This window comes from Acomys russatus, chromosome 16 (genome assembly GCF_903995435.1).
Source record: "Acomys russatus chromosome 16, mAcoRus1.1, whole genome shotgun sequence".
Classification (NCBI taxonomy): Eukaryota; Metazoa; Chordata; class Mammalia; order Rodentia; family Muridae; genus Acomys; species Acomys russatus.
The window spans coordinates 20,960,375-20,980,984 of record NC_067152.1 but is presented as its reverse complement, the minus strand read 5'-3'; the positions used below and the strand labels follow the sequence as shown (position 1 = coordinate 20,980,984).

Here is a 20,610-nt window from a genome sequence, read left to right as displayed (position 1 = left end):
GCGGCGGCGGCGGCGGCGACATCTCCGCCTCCACCCCCGCCCGGGACGGCCCCCCACGGTCTCCCCGCCCCTCCCGGTCCTCTAACCCGCCGCGGGGCGGAGGAAGGAGCCAGCCCCCCCCCCCTCCAAACCCACCCCCAAAGAGATTACTCCTCCCCTCCCCCCCGCCGCCTCTGGCGCGGAGCCGGGACGATGCTGACCCCTTAGATCCAGCTCCGGCAGCGCCGAGGGAAGAGGGGGCTCCCCTCCCCGGACCCCCGCCCTCCACCGGTTGGCCCTTTCTTCCTCCCACCTCTTGGGGGCTGCTTCGCCGAAGGTAGCGCCGATTCGGGCAACCGGAGCCTGGGCGCGAAGCGAAGAAGCCGGAACAAAGTGAGGGGAAGCCGGCGGGCTAGTCGGGGAGCCCCCGGGAACCCAGGGGAAGCGGGACTCTCGCCAGGCGGGGCTTCCCTGCGACCCGGAGCCCCGCGGGCAGCATGCCCCTGAGGGCAGGGGGAGCTGGGCTGAACTGGCCCTCCTGGGGGCTCAACAAGCTCTCTAGAGCCCCCCACATGCTCCCCCACCGGGGTCCCCCGGTTGCGTGAGGATACTTCCTCTGAGGGGCTCCGCTCGCCCCTCTTCGGACCCCCGGGGCCCCGGCTGGCCAAAGGATGGACGAGGAGGAGGATGGAGCGGGCGCCGAGGAATCGGGGCAGCCCCGGAGCTTCGCGCGTCTCAACGACCTGTCTGGTGCCGGGGGCCAGCAGGGACCGGGGTCGACGGAAAAGGACCCGGGCAGCGCGGACTCCGAGGCGGAGGGGTTGCCGTACCCGGCGTTGGCCCCGGTGGTTTTCTTCTACTTGAGCCAGGACAGCCGCCCGCGGAGCTGGTGTCTCCGCACGGTCTGTAACCCATATCCTTCGGGGCACCGCGATGGGCCGGACTAGGGGGTCCATAGGGGGGCGGGCCGTGTTGCCAGAGGGGACCGAAAGCCAGGTGAGTTGGAGAAGTGAGCCTGTACTGTGACAGTTGAGAGGGGACTGATTAGGAGGGGAGGGGGCGTCCGAGTAGAAGCGGAAACTGGTGGGTACCCCAGACGAGCCCCACCTCCAAATACACACACCTCAGTCTTCCTTGGGCAGGGGTGGGGGGTGGGGGACTTGAAATACAAGCTAGGAAAAGAGAGGCGACCTGACCCTCTGGTACGCAGCTGGATGCTCTACAGATGTGGGCAGAGGAGGGTCGTCATCCTCCAGATGTGGGCAGCTTCAGGAGCCTGGGCTCTCTATTCCGTCAGCCCGCCCGCCGCGGGTTAGCGAGCTGGGTTTGGTTTTCGAGTTTGGGGGCAGGGGTGGAGAGGAAGCTGCGGGGACGGAGGAGGGGAGACCGCAATCTCCTGGGGTTTCCTTATGCCCCCGCCCCAAACTTTGCGGCGGATTCTAGGGTCTAGCCCTCTGACCTGGTCCTTAAGACTGAGGTTTTTACTGACCTAGCGGGAAATGGGGGGGCAGGTCCTGTCCCCCCAACACCCTCCCAATCCGCGGGTTGGAGGCACAACAAGGAGATTTCGGCGGCGGCTGATGTCAGGGGTGCAGAACGAGAACAAGATGTGGCGAAGGGGGAGCTGTCTGCCCCCAGAACTGGACTGGAGCCCCTTTCAGAGAGAGCCCAATGCAGCCAGCGCCCTCCCCACCTCAATTCTTTATCTGATGTCTAGTGCCTAAGGTTAGGTTGGGGAGTTTTGTGCTGGTTTTTTCCCCCCTTGGGCGCGGGAGGGGGGAGAGACTGACAAGAGCTCCGGCAAGTGGGGGATGGGACTAAGCTTGTCCACACTACGCCTCCCTTTCACAAATCAGAGTGTTCCAGCTTATGGTAGACCAGGTATAGGAAACCGCAGTCTGAAAGTGTTGGGCGGGGGGGGGGGGGGGGGGGGGCGGCGGGTTGGGAAGGAAGCACCACGATGTTCACTAAGGAAGACTGAGGTCAGGCACCCCAAGCCTACTCTTCTGGATGGGTTTTGGGAGCACATGCCCCACATTCTAGGCGGATGAATTTTGCTCCCCACCCTCACCTCTGACTAGCCTGGCATGGTCAGGGAACCAACCCCCTAGTCCTCCTAAAACCCGTAGCACAAAGCACTGGTTTGATTGACATCCAGCTCTGGGGTACCGGAAAGGTAGAGGCCGGCTGTACTGCTATCCCAGTAACCCGACAGCCTCTTCTGAGTCTCTTCTTTTAGCCCAGACATTCTCTGGGACTTAGGGTGGGAGACCTCCAGGTTTACCCTGTGGCGGCTGAGAGTCCAAATCGGGCTCTGCTTTGGAGAACAGGGGCAGTGGGAAGCTTGCTGCCGCCCTCTGCAGCGCTGCTGCCTCTAGTGCGCAAAGCAGGATATAAGCTGAGTGCCCCTACCCCCTGCTCTACACCCTGTGAGTCTTTGAGAAGCTCCCCTAACCACCCCTCCCAATCCTTTGCCCCTTCCTTTCTCTCTGAGCTGAAGAAAGGAGAGTAGCAGGCTGTGAGGTCTGTGGTCTCTCTAACTACTATCCTGAATTATGAGCCTCCATCCCAAGGTCCCCTTCTCTGTGGCAGAGATGGAGATAGGAAAGGAAGCCCTCTTCACCCCTAACCTCACTTTGAATGGGGAGCCCCCAGCAGTCCCTGTCTTCTCTTTCTCAGGAGTCCTAGGGGGTGTATGGAAGATCTTGTCTCCTCTCTCTTCACATACCCCCCCAAAAAACAGAGCTTTTGGCAAGCATCTCTGCCCACTTGCCCTAATCTCCAGGTGGAGGATCTGGAGGGAAATGCTTTCCTGGAAGGAGATAAGTAGCCAAGCTTGCAAGAGGGAAGAGAGGTGGGAGTCTAGTGTTCATCTTGAGGTTAGGGGAGCAGGCCCAAACTGGGGAGTTGCGGTTTGGGGTGTGTATACCTATCTCCCTATATCTAGACCAGCTAGAAGAACGTTTTCTTGGTCGAGGGTCTTGCCTGGACTTCTACCCACATTGTGCCCATCCTACCCAAGTCACAAGGGCAAGTGTGCAGCCCCTTAGCCTTCTCCTTTCTCTCTTTCTCATGTCTGCGAGGTGTCCGTTGGCTTCAGGAGTCCATAATGTGGGTCATGAAGACACTGATCTGAGGGACTGGAGGACAGTCTTCCTCTCTCCAATTAACTGAAGCTAATCAGTCTTTTTCTTACCATATTTTTCGTGGCCCCTTCCTCTTGTGGCCTCATTAGGAGGCCAGATTTCCTAGAGTGGAGATCTAGATGCAGGTAGGAAGGGTGTGTGTGTGTGTGTGTGTGTGTGTGTGTGTGTGTGTGTGTGTGTGTGTGGTGTGTGTTAGGGGGAGACAACCAAAGGAAGAAGGGACACAAAAGTATATATGTTCCTGTACTGGTTATTGCACGGGACATGGTCCCAATCATCGCCCAGGCAGGCTACTGCCTCCCAGGTTACAGGGGAATGCTGGCCTTTGCAGTGTGTTTCTTACAGTGTGCGGGCGTGCGTTTCTCCTCCCAGGAAGGAGTTCCTGAGCATTCCCTCTCGGGCTGTTGTGTCACATCTGGAAGTTTGTGTAGGAGTTTCTCCAAGCTCAGAGCCCAGCACAGCTTTTTCTCATTTGGAAATCACAGGCTGGCATTTGGGATGCTGAGAGAGAGAGAAGCGGGGGGGGGGGGGGGGGGGGGGGGAGGAGTGGGAGGGGGGCCAGAGAAGGCGAAGGGAGCCTGCCAGGAGAAGGGGGAGGCCTGAGAGGCAAGAGTCCTAATGGCTTCCAGAAGTGAATGTGAGTGTGGGGCTGTGCGTCACTGTGTGTGTCTGAGTGTGTGCCTCTAGGAGGGAGGAGGCCCTAGGAATTTCTGTAGTTTTCCTTGCCATTGTCCCAGTGCCCCAAGTCTTCCGATTCTTCCCAAGGGAAGAGTCACAATTGGGTCCCCAGAGGAAGTGTGTGTGTGTGTATGTGTGTGTGTGTGTGTGTATGTACACACACATAAGGGGATTGCTTGAATTTCATATGTTCCCTCATCCCATTTCCAAACCCATCCAGAGAGAAGAGCTGGGGCAGAGAATAGAGTGGAACTGGGGAAGCGGGTGGCAGAGGATCTTTGGCAATCTGTCCCAGATCCTTCTATCTTCTGGGTCATATTGACTCCTTGCACGCACTCTGTTCCACTGCTGGGGGACTCCCCATCACCCCTAGTGCCAGTTGGAGCCATTCCTGGGATTACCCCTCCACTCTGCCCCCCTTCTGTTGCTCCCGCCCCAGCTCTCACCCCGCCCTGCTTGCCTTAGCCGGGATGGCGACAGACATACTGCTCACACACGCAGACATGCGTGCGCGCACTCGTGTGCGTGGGTACACACACACACACACACACACACACACACACACACACACACGAGTCACAGACCTTTGAATCAGCTTTCTGGCCTATTTCCCCTCCCAAAGATTCCAGTGGCCCTCTCTCTCATGTGTCTCCTGTCTCCTGTCTCTGGGTGGGGCTGGCTGCCTTTCAGGCAGGCTTCAGTTTTCAGTTTAGTTGGAAACCTCTCTCCCCACACACCCACACACGGGAGCAGGGGGTGCATAGGGAAACAGGGTAGTTAGCAGGAGGGGGCCTCTGTTGGGGATTCCCTTTTTCTGGAGAAAAAAAAATAAGCACAGGCCATCAGGCTGCACCCTGGAACCTTCTTATACCCCAGGGAGCATTGGATCTCATAGACTACCAGCCTTTTTGTGTGATGGGTGAGGCAAGGTCCTCCCCCCCCCACCCCCCAACTCTTACTAGAAGGCCAGAATTCCTGGGTCCAGGCCAATTTCTTCCTCAGTGTTCCTTAGTCTCACATTTCCAGACTTCTGGGAGGGAGAGAGGCAGCTAGAAGGCCTGCTTGCTGTCTGAGTTCACACTCTGGGCCCAGGGCCTTAGATCTATGGTTGCCAGTGTAGGCAAAAGCTCTGTCTAGATTAAAAAAACAAAAAGCCTATGGAGAAGACTCATTTGTGGATATAACATGCTCTATTTCCCTCCCCCAGGAAGGCGGGGAGGGGTGTGTGTGGGGGAATAGTAGAGAGGTCCTCTTCTGCCATTCTCTTCTTCTCTGCTTTTGATGGTGGGTTGTGGGGTGGAGAAAGATCCTCCTCTCTCCTGCTCCCACCCTTTGGGATCCACTCCAGCCCGGACAGTCACCATAGCAACAGTAGACATGTGACCGCACAGGTCTCTCATAGTCACTATGGCAACCAGTGTCCCCCGTTCCCTTGGTTACCATGGGGATCTGTCACATGGTTCCCCCCCCCAACCTGATAACCTGTGGGTCTCCCTGCTTCTCTTTCCTTGCATGAGGACAAGAGAGCAGTCTGGGCAAGGGATGTGTAGTGGGGGGGGGGGGTCTGTCTCTTTAATTACCATGGCAACAAATCCACACCACCTGGTGACACATTCTCCAGTTGTCATGGCAACTGAAGAACATCACACAGTGACATACTGCCATGTTCCCAAGGAAACAAGCCCCACCCTGAGGAGGGTGAAAGTCCCCCCCCTTTAGATATTCTGCTATTCAGATAGTTTTAGGTTTGCCAGTCCCTTTATACTTATCTACAGTGTCAATGGGGAAGCTCTAGCGCAGAGGATATTGTATATACTTGGGTGCAGACTGGATTGCCGAGGGATCTGGAGAAGGGACTTTTGGTTCAGAGCCTGATATGGGGTTGTCTGGGGTCCCAGTTCTCCGTGAGGTCAATTCCGTTCCTCCTTACATCACGGCTAAGGAAAAGCAGCAGGAAAACATGAATGGAGAGGCACATCTGGCTTCTAGATAGGCAGATGACAGATAGATGTATTAATGCATTCACTCATTCTTCCTGATCAGTTACTACATGTTACACTGGGCTCTGTAGTGTGAGTGTTGTTAAGGATGTAGCAGAGTCCCCTTGTCTGCTAGGATCCCATAGCCAGCAAGAGAGAAGAGCCGAACACATGGGTGACTTAACTCGGAAGAGTCACTGTCATTGGATATCCAAAAAGATATCCTGGAGCCCTTCTCCCCCACCAGCGTTCTCAAGGGCTCCTCCTAGACCCTGCTTCTCCTGCAGGGAGGAGTGGGTCAGCTTGGAGAAAACAGACCAGTTATTAAAGGTAATTGAGTCCTTTCCTTTCCAAGTGGTGGCTTCCTCCCTGTCCTCCCCCCACCTTTTCCAACGTGACCCCTGGCTGACCCCCATTCTGGAGAGAGATCTGTGGGCTACATTCAGGAAAACAGCCACATAGAAACACATTCATTTCCCCCTCTCACCTACTTGCCCGATTCAAAGCAAGGATTTGATTTTTCACCCTCGCTCTTTTAAGGGACAGATGTTAGGAAAATGGAAAGGTCTTAGGACTTCTAAGGTGTTGGGCACAAGTGGTGACACAGATGTGCATCCAAGAGAAAAGAGCCTGACTAGCAGGAATGGCGAGAGCTTCAAGGTAGCTGAGAGAGAGGTCAGGGTTGGAGATTCAGCACAGAGGTGGGGTACTGTGGGGGCCAGCTGGGAGGATGAGTTTTGGATCTCTGAACCAATCGGTTCTTCAGGCCTTCTCATTCCAGAAGCAAGGCTAAGACAGGAAGAGTCATTTTCAGGGCCTGAGTGGACTGGCAGCAGGCAGCCACGACCCTCTCTTCTTTCTTTTCTAAACTCTGCTTGTCTCTGGTTTCTTTACTCTTCCTGCCTCGTATTTTTCCATGAGGAAATTAGGCTGTCTGGTTGTATATCTATGGGGGCCAGGGCCTGGAACATTCTTTATCTGGAGGTCATCTTGTATATCCTAATGCCAGTGGGCTGAAGGTAAACCACCCGACAGAACTCATCATGCATAAAGTCTCATGATTTAGGAAGAATTCCCTCTGTTCCTAGCTGCTGGGTCAGAAGGTACAAGAGAGAGAGAGATGGCGGCAGCCTGGCTTCACAGTGTAAGGCTACTGTGCACTCTATACGGCTGACGATTGTGTCGAGCGCTGGGCCTGGCATAGACTGTAGTAGTCTTGATCCAAAAACGATGGATGTGACTAAAGGCTGAAGACTTTGAGAAGTCAGGGATCTGGTGATTGGAGAGAGAGCCCGGGGCTCCTGTGAAGTGCTGGGGGTGGGGTGGAGGGTGGGGCTGGGGGCTGCAGATGTGAGCTTTCTTTTCAGGTACCAGGAGGGTGATCATGAGTGTCCCCCCCCCCCCCCCCCCCGCTTGCCTCACCTGCCTGAGACGTTGTGCCGCAGGGAAGAGAGCAGAGTAGACAGAGAGCTTGGAAGCCTCCCGTCTCATCCTGGCTTCTTGAGCAAATTTGGCACATGACTTGGCTTCAGCTCTCTGGGTCTTGATGTCCTTGGGGTGTGGGGGGGATGAAATGATCCACCCTGTAAGGCTCCGTGGGGCTGTTGTGAGCAGCAGTCGTGGCACTGTGTGAAAGTGCGTGGTAAACTGTAAGCCGGGCTTAATCCGACTGTAGGTTTGTGTAACACATTCGTATACATTATCTCACTTGTTTCTCACATCTACCCAGTGAGGTGGGGAGAGGAGGGCCAGATTCACAGCAAGCTCCTGGAGCCTGGTATTTCCACAGACCTGAATCGATTCTATTCCCTACATGGCTTGGGCAAATAGTCAGGGTATTTATGGCTTTCTCCACCTTACAAATGAGGAGAACGGGGCGCAGAGAGAGAAAATGACCATGGTAGGCCTAGACCCACCCATTTCACTTGTGTTCCCAAAGGCGTCGGGGCGGTAATTGACAGGTAGCAAGTGTCAGGTACGGCATGGGAGGCAGGTCAGCACAAGCTCTGGATTGCTGTTTCCTTGACACCTGATACCTGGTTCGAGCGCATCAGCATGTTGGTCATTCTTCTCAACTGTGTGACTCTGGGTATGTTCAGGCCTTGTGAGGACATTGCCTGTGACTCCCAGCGCTGCCGGATCTTGCAGGTGAGCAGCGTGTGCGTATGTGTGTGTGTGTTAGAGGAAGGAGTGAGTGGCTCTCTCGGAACCCAATGCCCTGATCTGTTTTACCAAAAGCCCTGATCCAGCTGGTGGGCTCTGGGTGCGTTGCTGTGTCCTCCTTTCTCTTCAGTTTCAGCAGTCCCCTCCTTCCCACTTTAGGCCTTTGATGACTTCATCTTTGCCTTCTTTGCCGTGGAAATGGTGGTGAAGATGGTGGCCTTGGGCATCTTTGGGAAGAAATGTTACCTGGGAGACACTTGGAACCGGCTGGACTTTTTCATCGTCATTGCAGGGTGAGAGCTTGGGTTTGGGTGGGAGAGCAGTGGGCAGATCTCCTGCCTTTCTGGCTGTCCCACTCAGCCAAGGCCACCTGCTTGCAGTGCTCTGGCCTGTCCTCTGAATCCCACAGTCTTCCTTCTTTGCGTCTGAGGAGACTGTCATTGCTTTGGGGTGTCCCTGGACCCGACACAGAGAGCTGATCTTCAGCCTCCCTTGGTGGAGGAGAGGGGAGAGTCCTAGGTCATCCTGCCGTCTCCCAGCAGGGTTCTTCACTGGCCTCTTTCACATGGAGTTGGCCTCAAACTCAAAGGGCCTCCTTCCTGGCCCCTCCCCACAGGATGCTGGAGTATTCGCTGGACCTGCAGAACGTCAGCTTCTCTGCAGTCAGGACAGTCCGTGTGCTGCGACCGCTCAGGGCCATTAACCGGGTGCCCAGTGAGTGACCCCTTAGCCCTCACCCCTGGACAGAGAGCCCTCAGAGGAAATGTGGCACATGCATCATGACCCGGACCGTTTGAAGCTGAGACAGAGAAGGGCTCAGTAGGGACCCAGTCAGAGCCCCCAAGCCTGGTGCTATCTCTGGGAAAGCTACTTGGGAAAACCTCCATCCCACTCCGTTCAGCTAGGCTTTGGACAAGAATCTTAGAAACATTTCAGATGACCCCTTTCCAGGGGGATTAAAGGTGGGTGGGGTCCAGTGGGGAGACTACCAGACTAGCAGGAGGGGACACAAAGTGCCAGTGGTTTTTTGGGGGTTTTCGTTGGTGCACTAAATACGACTTCTCTCAAGACAAGGCCGCTGCACGCCTTACCCTCCGGCAGTGGTTGCAAGCAAACACACACACACACACACACACACACACACACACACACACACACACCCTCCAACTCTTGCAGTGACTGCCGGGACCATTATCTAAATTAAACCGCATTGGTTTCTGGAGCCAGCAAAGGTTTGGCAGCTCCAGCTCCCTTGATGTTCCGCCCTTCCCCCCTTTGCAGGCCCCCTTAGCAAATCCTCAACCTACACATGCTGCAGATGGTCCCCACTGGGGCCTCAGGAGGGGGCACTGTGCCTGACTTTATGCCTGATGCTGCAGTAGCCTCCTGTGTGCGTGTGTGTGTCTGCATCTTTGTGTGCATGCATGTATGTGTGGTCTGTGTGTGTCTGTGTGTGTGTGTGTGTGTGTATGTGTGGTCTGTGTGTGTGTCTGCATCTGTGTGTGTGTGTGTGTGTGTGTGTGTGATGCAGTTATCTCTGGGAGGGCAGAGCTGCTGAGCGAGTCTGGGGTCTGCGTGGTGCTTGGATGGTGCTTGGTGCTAACTGAAAATCTAGAAGAGGGGTGTGGCTGGCCTCCTCCCCCAGGTGACAGCTACTAGATTGATAGACCTCAGACTAACTCCTGCTGTAATTCCCTTAATGCAAGCCCTGAGGAATTGATCTCAGTTGGAGTTCCGAGGAGCTGAAGGGGGATGGGAAGAGCTGAGGGGGGGAGACAAGGACTGGCTGACTGGTCAGGGTCAGGTGGCTGTAGATACCAGGGAGGTTCATCAGTAGCTGTGTTCCTGTTGTTTAGAACCTTTGCCCTAGAGGGAGCAAGGGCCACACAATGCACTTTGGGGGTCAAGTGGGCCAATAGAGATCCATCAATTTGACAGGGGCTTAGGAAGTCTGGGTCTCCTGGAAGGCTAGTTCAAGTTTTTGGGCTACTGAGTCCTAGACCTGGAATAAGGAAGAATGGATCCCTAACAAGGGCTTTTATTTGAGGGGAGGGGGGGTAGTGGCCTTGCCCCTGGAGGGAGCATTAATGGCTGTACTCCCCAAAAGACAGAGTTATGTCTCCTCAGACCCTGATTTCAATATCCGGGCGCAGCAGGAAACACAGGGACCAGGGCTGGGGTATAGGAGTGAGCTTAGAAACGTGGTCATCTTGGCTGCCTTCTAGCTTTGCCCCCAGGTCCATCTTAGTTTGCCAGTGGGCCCCTGGGGCCATCATTTAGGAAGGTCACGTGACTGTGTCTGGTGAGAGAAGGAGGTGGGAGAAGTGTGTGTGTGTGTGCGTGTGTGCCTATGCCTTGGGGAGCAGGATTTGGAAGCATGAAAGCCTAAATTTAAGCCCTGGCGCCTACATTTAGCAGCTCTCATCCTGAACAAACTCGCGTCACTCCTGTGAGCCTCAGACTTCTCATCTGTAAATTGGGGGTGATATCATCAGCCCCACGGTGATGCTGGGAGAGTGAGTGAGGTGGGACTCAGAACTTGAGAGGCCTTTGGAAAGCACAGTGCTCTGGCTAGGTGGTGGCATCATACAACAGTTAATATGGGTGGACCGAGGAGGCTTCGAGGGCTGCCTGGGAGAGTTAGGTGTATCTGCCAGTTTCCTCTCCAGCTTAAACTGGGCCTTCTCAGCATCCTCAATGGGCCCCCTTGGGGAGGACTGCCAGGCATGTGTCACTCAGCCTAGCTGGGTGAGACTGGAAGCCTCAGCACATCCCTTCTGCCCCCACAGGCATGCGTATCCTTGTCACGTTGCTGCTGGACACCTTGCCTATGTTGGGCAATGTCCTGCTGCTCTGTTTCTTCGTCTTTTTCATCTTCGGGATCGTCGGCGTCCAGCTGTGGGCAGGGCTTCTTCGAAACCGATGCTTCCTCCCTGAGAATTTCAGCCTGTGAGTGGTGGAGCCGGTGGGTGATGGGCTAGGGAGCTGTGGACCTCTCTTAGTGCCTGGCTTCCTGATGCCACTGATATATACCTGTTCTCCATATCTGGCATGCATTTGGCTCTCAAACCTAGCACCACATGGGAATAACTCAGGGCATTTTTAAAGCCCCGATGCCCAGGGACCCTCTTCCAGAGATTCCCATTGCATCTACTTGGGCTTCAACTTGGATCTAGGCATTTTAAAAGCCTCCTCCCCCCTCCCTCGCCCTCCCCCACCCCCACCCCACCTAGAATCCAAGCACGGTGGTGCCCATATTTACTCTCAGAACTCTGGAGACAGAGTTGGATAGCTCTCTGACTTACAGGCTGCCTTTGACTACATAGTGAGTTCCAGGTCAGCTGTAGATCCATAGTGAGACCTTGCCTCAAAAGGAAGGGAAGGAGGGACGCAGGGAGGGAGGGAGGTTCCTTGAGGCCTAGGGATATAACTTAGTTGGTAGAGTGCTTACATAGCTACTACTACTATTACTAACACACACACACACACACACACACACACACACACACACACACACGGCCCTGAGTTTGATCCTCAGCATCCCATAAACTGGGTGCTGTGGTGAACACCTGTGACCCCAGCACTCAGGAGGCAGAGACAGGAGGATCAGCAATTCACAATAATTTGGCCAAGTGGAGTTCGAGGCCAGCCTGGAATGCATGAGACAAAGGAAGATGGGGGCAGATGGAGAAATAAAACCCCTCCTGTGATTTTGACTTGCAACAATGTTGGGGAAACCACGTCTCTAGAATTGTGGACCTCTCTGGGCTTTGGAGTTTCTGAGCAAGCCCCTCATATCCCTCTAGTGCGTGCCCATTCCTACCCACATACCTCTGTTCTGCCCAATCCCCTCTCCCACATTAGGTCTGGCCTACCCTCTGCGCGTCTCTGTCTCAGTGCACTTACACGGCCTTTTTTCCTTGGCTTCTCAGTGGAGAATCCTACTCCCCAGCCTTATCTCTGTCTCGCCCTCACCCTGCAGCCCTCTGAGCGTGGACCTGGAGCCTTACTACCAGACGGAGAATGAGGATGAGAGTCCCTTCATCTGCTCGCAGCCGCGGGAGAATGGCATGCGGTCCTGTAGGAGCGTGCCCACGCTGCGTGGGGAAGGTGGTGGAGGCCCTCCCTGTGGTCTGGACTACGAGGCCTATAACAGTTCCAGCAATACCACCTGTGTCAACTGGAACCAATACTATACCAACTGCTCTGCAGGCGAGCACAACCCCTTCAAAGGCGCCATCAACTTTGACAACATTGGCTATGCCTGGATCGCCATCTTCCAGGTGGGGCCACGTGGGCCCTGGGATGTCGCCCAGAACAGTCCTCAGGACAACGTACAACCTGGGAGTGCTCATCCTTGGGGTTAGGGTGATGGCTAGAGCCTTGGTGGAACAGACTGAAGGAGGCTTTAGTGGTCCCAGCCAGAATCAGCTCTCTCTCTCTCTCTCTCTCTCTCTCTCTCTCTCTCTCTCTCTCCTCCCCTCCTCTCCTCTCCTCTCCTCTCTCATCTCTCTCTCCTCTCCTCTGCTCCTCCCTCTCTCCTCTCTCTCTCTCTCTCTCTCTCTCTCTCTCTCTCTCTCTCTCTCTCTCTCTCTCTCTCTCTCTCTCTTTCTCTCTCTCCTCCTCAGGTCATCACACTGGAGGGCTGGGTCGACATCATGTACTTTGTGATGGATGCTCATTCCTTCTACAACTTCATCTACTTCATTCTCCTCATCATCGTGAGTGTCTCCTCCAGCCCTCGTGGGAATGGGAGACCATGGGGACACACACAGTGAATAGAGGGGAGTCTCATAGGGGTGACGGCATCTGCCATGCCGTGGGAAGGATACCAGGTGAGTTAGGAAGAAATCCAAGATGAAGGCCACCTGCTACTGTCAGGGCCTTCTGCAAGCCATCCTCTTTGAGGCCCTATAAAGCGGAGGGTTCTCAAGCTATTGTCACCTTCCTTAGGGGTGCTCGGAAATGGCCGAGTGTGCTTCTGACTTCATGAGCCTCTAGGGGAGCACTGCCGGGGTTCTGTTGGAAAAGAGAAAGACGCTAAACGTCCTGAAACGTTTACAAGCAAAGAACCATGCACCCCAAATTCCAACCAGTATTAAGAAATACCGTGAGATCTCTTATGCCTTCCAGCTCTGAAATTCCAAGGCTTTATGAAGGCAGAAGACAGGCCAAAGCGGCATCATTTAATCATTTTAATCACTACCAGTCACTGTTGATGCTTTCATGGCTACTCCTTACAGCTGATATTTATTGAGCACTTACTGTATGCCAGCCACTGCTCCCTGCACTTCCTGAGGGCTGGGCGTCTCATCCTTACCGTGATCTCGTTGCCACCTTTGTTTTTCAAGCAAGGGGGAAAACCACTTCCCTTCATTTATCTGCCCCCCCCCCCCCCCCCCGGCCACATGCCTTGTCTAGGCGGTGGCAGGCTGTCAATGCTGACACGGCCGTTCTCCTTTATACGCTCCTGCGAGGTGACTGCTTCGGGGATGCTTGGTGGCCTCTGGCTTCTAAGTGAGAACTCAGTGCTCTAGAGGCTTGGCCACTGGTCCAAGATTATAGGAAGTAAGGGCTAAGGCTGGGTTGTCAGCTCCAGGTTACCAACTCCAAATTTAGCCCTTTCCGTTTTTCTCCTTGTCACCAATGAGGCCAATTGCAGAGCCAGGTGGAGGGTCAGATACCGAAAGAATGCAATTAAGAGTGAGATTAAGATCTTTCAGGCCCCGGGACAAGCTTCCGAGAGGTGAGAACAGAATGTGGCTACTCCCAGGAAGAGAGACAGCGTGTAGCCTCTGAGAAAGGGCTAGGCTTCCGTAACTTCTTGCCCTGGTGGGAAAGAATGACCAGACTTGGGACAAAGCTTGGCTGGGCACCTGTACCATCCCTGACTTTTACCACAAGAGTGAGGCAGGTACTTCCAGCAAGCGGCTCAGTCTGATAGATTGTTGCTGTCCTCAGGCTTGCTTGGGTGGGGGAAGGGTAGACGGGGACATCAGGGGCCTAGTTTCCACCCTCCCACACACCTCCTGAAAATTCTTCCCAAACACTTCTCTGGAATCACACTAGTGAGGCTAATTATCATAATTACTAGGACGTGAGCCTAAAGTGGGGGAGGGAGAGCGGGCTTTGTCATGGCAAATATTTATTTCTATCATTCAGGCTTGTTGTCTAAACAGTTGGTTGCCCAGGGTCCTGGGGAAATTGACACATGGAGACGGGAACTGAGAAGGGGTGATGGGCAAGTCAGAATGGTGGTTTTGTTAGTCTGTAGAGTCCCCCCCCCCCCCTTTTAGGTGGGGATATTGATGTCCGATGGTTTAAGAGTCTCACCCAAGGTCACAAAGCAGGAATCAAAACAAATGGGAGAATTATAAGTAAATCTCAAAGGGTTAATCCAAGTGGAAGGTCCTGTGTCCCCAGTATCGCATTCTCTCCTAATAGAAACTGGGGAGGTGCCTTAGAGTCTCCATACAAATACCTTCAAAGGCAGGGAACTGCAACGTATGCAGCGACACCCTGAACTTCCACTGGGCTCTGTTTCAGTCTTATCCAACTTGGCCTGCATTAGCTGAGTAATCTCAGGCAACTTTCTTGTCCTCTCTGATCTCCAGCTTCTCCACTGTTCAGACGGAAGATGCCAGAATGTCTGCTCCCAATATTATCATGACAATAAAAACAGGATAAGGCCTAGCTTGTCGTAAACCCCATGCCTGGCCCACAGGGGCTCCATTGATTGTGGCAGCTGGCGCTGAGATTCGCTTTTCTTCAGGACATCTCTTTTTTCTGTCCCCACCCCTGCAGGTGGGCTCCTTCTTCATGATCAACCTGTGCCTGGTGGTGATTGCCACGCAGTTCTCCGAGACCAAGCAGCGGGAAAGCCAGCTGATGCGGGAGCAGCGTGTACGATTCCTGTCCAATGCTAGCACCCTGGCCAGCTTCTCCGAGCCAGGCAGCTGCTATGAGGAGCTGCTCAAGTACCTGGTGTACATCCTCCGCAAAGCAGCCCGCAGGCTGGCCCAGGTCTCTAGGGCTGTAGGTGTGCGGGCTGGGTTGCTCAGCAGCCCAGTGGCCCCTGGTGGGCAGGAGCCCCAGCCCAGTGGCAGCTGCTCTCGCTCACACCGTCGTCTGTCTGTCCACCACCTGGTGCACCACCATCACCATCATCATCACCACTACCACCTGGGTAATGGGACGCTCAGAGTTCCCCGGGCCAGCCCAGAGGTCCAGGACAGGGATGCCAATGGGTCTCGCCGGCTCATGCTGCCACCGCCCTCTACACCCACTCCCTCTGGGGGCCCTCCGAGGGGTGCGGAGTCTGTACACAGCTTCTACCATGCCGACTGCCACTTGGAGCCAGTCCGTTGCCAGGCGCCCCCTCCCAGGTCCCCATCGGAGGCATCTGGCAGGACTGTGGGTAGTGGGAAGGTATACCCCACTGTGCATACCAGCCCTCCACCAGAGATGCTGAAGGATAAGGCACTAGTGGAGGTGGCCCCCAGCCCTGGGCCCCCCACCCTCACCAGCCTCAACATCCCACCTGGGCCCTTCAACTCCATGCACAAGCTACTGGAGACACAGAGTACGGGTGAGAGTGTGGGTGGGTGTGCTGGGACCCCACAGTTGGAGCCCGGGTGGTAATTTAGAAGATTAAGGGTTTAGAGTCTGAGGCCCCAGGGCCCAGTTTCCAGCTCCTCGTGTTGCCTCTTGTAGCCCTGGTACCTTCAACCAGTTCCATTACTTCTTTTGAGCCCTAATTGTCTCATCTGTTCAAATGGGAATTATGATTGTTGTACATATTACTACAACGTAGGAATAATGAGAGCTGCCACACATGGGTACCTACCATGGGCTGCACTCTATGCCTTTGGCCATAACACCTAACTGCCGCTGCCCGATGGAGTGCCTGTCACATGCTTTGCAGGCAAGATCGGCTTGAGCCCTCTGGACAGGTTGGTAATAAGCTTACATGCACCCTTGCTGTATGCGTAAGGAAAAGGGGTGGCTAGGAGTATTGGTGAGTGTGACCCTCAAGATCATGTGACCCTGCAGCCCAGTCTGTGTCCTTTGTCCCAGAGGCTCAGCAGGGAGGGAGGGGACGACAAAAATGGTGTGTGACTGTGGCAGTCTGCTGCCTCACAAGGTGACTGTTGTAAACAGAGAGACCCAGAGAAGGAGCAGCTACTGCTGAAATCCGGCCTCCCTGTGAGTGGGACATCGGGCAGGTTACCTATGCAGACACAGCCTGGGGCCTGTGTTTCAGTGAGAATGTTGTGACAGAAAGCAATGGGATAAGTGAGATGTCCCCTGGGACAAGAAAGTGTCACCACAGAACACAAAGTGAAAGGTTTTTATGCTAGCCCTCCCACTGGTCCTGCATCAGTCACATCTCACCTACCGTCTTCCACTTCCCACTGGATAGTAGATAGGATTGAGGGCATCGCTACTGTGGGAGCTTCCTGCTGTCCTGTGGTACACAGATGCATTCCGGAGGGGCACATGTCATCTTGTGTCTTCTACAGGTCAGGCCTTGAGCCGAGGACTTCCTCACGCTTGCTTTACCTGGGTGCCCTCTGAGGTGTCACTCATATCTCATATTTTCTGACCCAAACAGGATTTAGATGGACAGGGATTCCTTGGAGGCACGTCCCTGTGTGTATTCAGAACATACCTGGTATACACAGATATGCATGAAGGAAGGGGGAGTTCCTTGTGTGTGTATATGAGGGTGCAAGTGTCTGATTTACATGCATTTGGGTATAGCGCCCCTTCCTGGTGTGCGCACACATGTGCGTGGGTCTGGTATATAAACATGGGATGGCATGAATGTTTTTGGGCACACTGTTTGGTGTGCATGCGTATTGTGGTATATAACTAGCGTGTGCTCACTATACATGCGCACAGTATGTATGCATGTGTGTCTGGTCTGTGTGGTGAGAAATGTACGTGTGTGGGTGGATCCCAAAGATCCCCCTGGGAAATGCTACTCAGGATCGTGTGGGTGCAGGCCTACACTGCAGGGAAAGGAGATGCTGTAGATTCCTGGTAGAGAGCTCATAAGACATAGGGGCTCTACAGGACCACAGGGGACATGGTGGCTACCTTTCTGCCTCAATCCTAGGATCCTCAGAAGTGACCATCAATTGGGTGCTATCAACACTGGCATCTTTCACTATTCAGGAGCACCCCCATTCACGAAGTGCCTAGCACACCCATCACTGGAACCCCAGCCTCCCTCCTCCTCCAGTCTATTCCTTCTGGGGCTGGGGAGCTCCCTGTGAGCACCTTGAGCCTCTAATACCTACTCTTTTGTTCCAGGAGCCTGCCATAGCTCCTGCAAAATTTCTAGCCCTTGCTCCAAGGCAGACAGTGGAGCCTGCGGGCCAGACAATTGCCCCTACTGTGCCCGGACGGGAGCAGGCGAGCCAGAGTCTGCTGACCATGAGATGCCCGACTCAGACAGCGAGGCTGTGTATGAGTTCACACAGGACGCTCAGCACACTGACCTCCGGGACCCCCACAGCCGGCGGCAGCGGCGAAGGCAGCGGCGGCGGAGTCTGGGCCCAGACACAGAGCCTAGCCCTGTGCTGGCCTTCTGGAGGCTGATCTGTGACACATTCCGGAAGATCGTAGATAGCAAATACTTTGGCCGGGGAATCATGATCGCTATTCTGGTCAATACACTCAGCATGGGCATCGAGTACCATGAGCAGGTAGGGATGGGGCCCCAGCTGGCTCCAGACAATTGCTGCTTCCATAGCGCTGTCTGTTCCTCTTTGTGTTGGAGTGGCTGGGAGAAGGGGACAGAGAGATGAAGTGATGGGTGGGGTCTCTGGAGGGTGAACATGATCGATGCTGTATGCTTTCTGAACACAGAGGGGTTGCCCAGGCAGGCGGCGCAGGTATGTTCTGTCTGTGAAGGCTTCTCAGAAATGGGAGGCTTTGTGTGCACACGTGGCATGAGCGCTTGTGGCAACAAGCTACCAGAAGAGACTTGGATCTTTGGGCAAGGCAGGCTGGTAGGTAGAGGGAGATTAGCAAGCAGGAGGATCATGCAGGTAGACAGGAGGAGGGATTTGGTGGTGTTGAGTGGCTGTGCCTGGGAGAATATCAGGGTGCAACAGCAAGGCAGTTTTGGCTTGGCTTCTCAGGACAGAGCATTGCTGCGAACCAGGGTGGCTCTGGGTAGGTAAGAGTGCCTGCTAATGGCCAGGCAGCTTGAAATCAGTGAGCTTGTGGAGCGGCTCCAAGGAGCAGGGTGTTTAGTCAGAAGAGGAGGCTCAGCAGGGACGGTGAGCTGTCTTCAAATATTTGGAGGACTGTCATGTGGAAGAGAGAAGCTTGTTCTGTGGGTCGACAGGATCTGGGCTGAGGAGAGGAAGCTACTTCCAAGCTGTGCAGGTGGAATGTGTGGCCATGTTTGTTTTTGGGGGGGGGGGGTGGGGGGAGGGCAGGGGGAAACTCCACTGGCTTGCACACAGATGCTGGGCTGTCTGTCTGAAGAGACTAGCCAGTGGTACTGTGTGGAGGTCCTTCAATGCTTTTGTCTCTTATGCTGTTCATCTGGGAGCGAGTGCTTGCCACCCTGAGGTAGCAGGGAAGGAATTGGCGACCAGACCCTCACTTTTCCTTGTTTGGAACTGAGCATATGCACTTCTCACTCCAGATCCTCCATGCTGAGATAGAGGCACTGAGAGCTTGTGACAGTTGGGCAGGATAGAGGAGAGGTGTCTCAACCAATAGGGGTTGAGCCAGGGTGTGTAAATCCAGCAACATGTTCACTTTTCAGAGGGTTCTGAGCCCCTACACCTTCACCTCACTGACCTCTGCCCTGGAAATGTCATGAGCATTTGGTTCTTGCTTGAACTGCCCTGTCTGGCCAGGCGCTACCCTCATTTATCACACCCCATTGGTTCCATTCTCTCTTGCTTGAATAACCCGGTATGGAGTAGCTATGCTACATAATGTTCTTCCCCTGTGTCAGCGAGGGGTGTGTGTGTGTGTGTGTGTGTGTGTGTGTGTGTAACCACACACCGGCTGCAGTGCCAGCGGGTGGGCACGCATGGCACTGGGTGGGTGTGTTGTGTCTGGGCTGCGTGGGGCGTGGGCATGTATGCACATGCCGGCTCTGCCAGCCTTCCTGCAGAGAGGTGCTCTACTCTGCCAGGTGGCTGGGGGAGGGTGGGGACAGCATTTTTCTCCTCCTGTGACCCAAGAGATGGCAACCCCTAACCCTTTCCCACCTTGCATCTCCTAGCCTGAGCTGTCACCTCCTCTGGTTCACTCAGTCCCTCTCTCCCAAGGGAGCATATTTTTTGGTGCCCTTTCCTCCCCCCACCCCAGGTGGGGGTTGCATCCAGCAGTCCCTGCCCGCCCCGGCCAGATGCTGCTGGTGGAGGCTTTGATTGCACTGGGAAGAAGCTGAGTCAGACAGGCTGAAGGCAGATGAAACTGCAGCTAGAGAGCTTTCAGTTAGATGTCAAGAAGGATGCCCCCTTTGCAAAGGAAAGAAAAGCCATTACTTGAAGTGCTTCCAGCATCTCCTTACCCACGTCCCTGAGGAAAGAGGAGACAACCCCAGCTCCCCCTTAGCCCTCAGTAATAGGAAACCCTCATTCTGAGCTGGCAGCATTTTCTGTAGGGATAAGTTTGTCCTAGGACCTAGTTGCTGAAGGCCCCAAGGGGGTGAGTGGGTGTCCCCAGACACTGGACAGGTTGCCGCCTGGCAAACATAGAGGGTGGAGAGGGTGTCATAAAACTGCAGAAGCTGCCATGGTCCTGTGCTTGCAGGCACTGTGGCGTGAATGTGCCACCATCTGGGCCATGAGTAGGCTGAAGGGGGTTTTGGAAGGAGAGTGAGAAAGTGCACAGGGCTGAGAGACAGAGATGTGGAAGGACTTGGAGGGGAGATAGGAATGGGGCAGATGCACAGGGGACCCAGGGGAAGGGGACAGAGATATGGGAGGAGAGACAGACAGACAGAGAGGACACTGAAGACAGAGACAGAGGTCCAGATTCAAAGGAGGACAAGGAGGGGAGCGTGGGCCTCAGATGGAGCTGACTGCAGGGGAAGTGGAGCTGATTGGTAGGAAGGCTCCGCAGATGCCACTGCAGTGGCTCTTGGGTCCCAGGCTCCTGCTTTCCCCCATGAGGCTCCTAATAAAGCCATTGCATCCGTCAATTCTGGTATTGATCAGCTTGGGGAGCCCTGGAGAAGGTGTTGCTGTGAGTGCCATCCCAGGCCTCTGCCCCTCCCCAGGCTGCCTTCTCCCATGGCCATCTGCTTTGCTTATTGTTCAGATTCGTTGCTGGAGACAGTGCCTGTCTTCCCCACCTGCCTCTTAATGAGGGAACTTCATTTTGCTATGTCACCAGACCTTCAAGGCCGGGACCATGCTCATCTCACCACTCTCTGCTGATTCCCCTACCCCGTAACTACTAGCTAACAGTCTTGGTGTGACCAGGAAGATTAGTGAGAGGGAGAAGCACACAGGACCACTGAGGAAGCCCTGAGCAAGAAAAGTGACATCGTGACTTTAGGATGAGAAAAGGCTTGTGGCCCACCACCAGAGGGGAATGCAAGGCGTCCAGAAAGCTGAATTACCCACCCACCCACCCATCTGTCCATCCACCCATCCACCCACACACCCACCCATCTGCCCACC

At 54.7% G+C, this 20,610-nt stretch overlaps 1 protein-coding gene across 1 annotated transcript in view; it reads left to right on the top strand.

The window, feature by feature from the left end:
• Cacna1g (calcium voltage-gated channel subunit alpha1 G) overlaps positions 1–20,610 on the top strand; it is a 66,795-nt gene continuing 46,185 nt past the window's right edge. The window contains 9 exon segments of the mRNA XM_051158326.1: positions 1–892; positions 7,819–7,930; positions 8,105–8,238; positions 8,562–8,659; positions 10,735–10,894; positions 11,928–12,228; positions 12,574–12,666; positions 14,750–15,533; positions 17,264–17,658. Coding sequence (XP_051014283.1) covers positions 651–892; positions 7,819–7,930; positions 8,105–8,238; positions 8,562–8,659; positions 10,735–10,894; positions 11,928–12,228; positions 12,574–12,666; positions 14,750–15,533; positions 17,264–17,658 — 2,319 coding nt within the window. The 5' untranslated portion in view covers positions 1–650.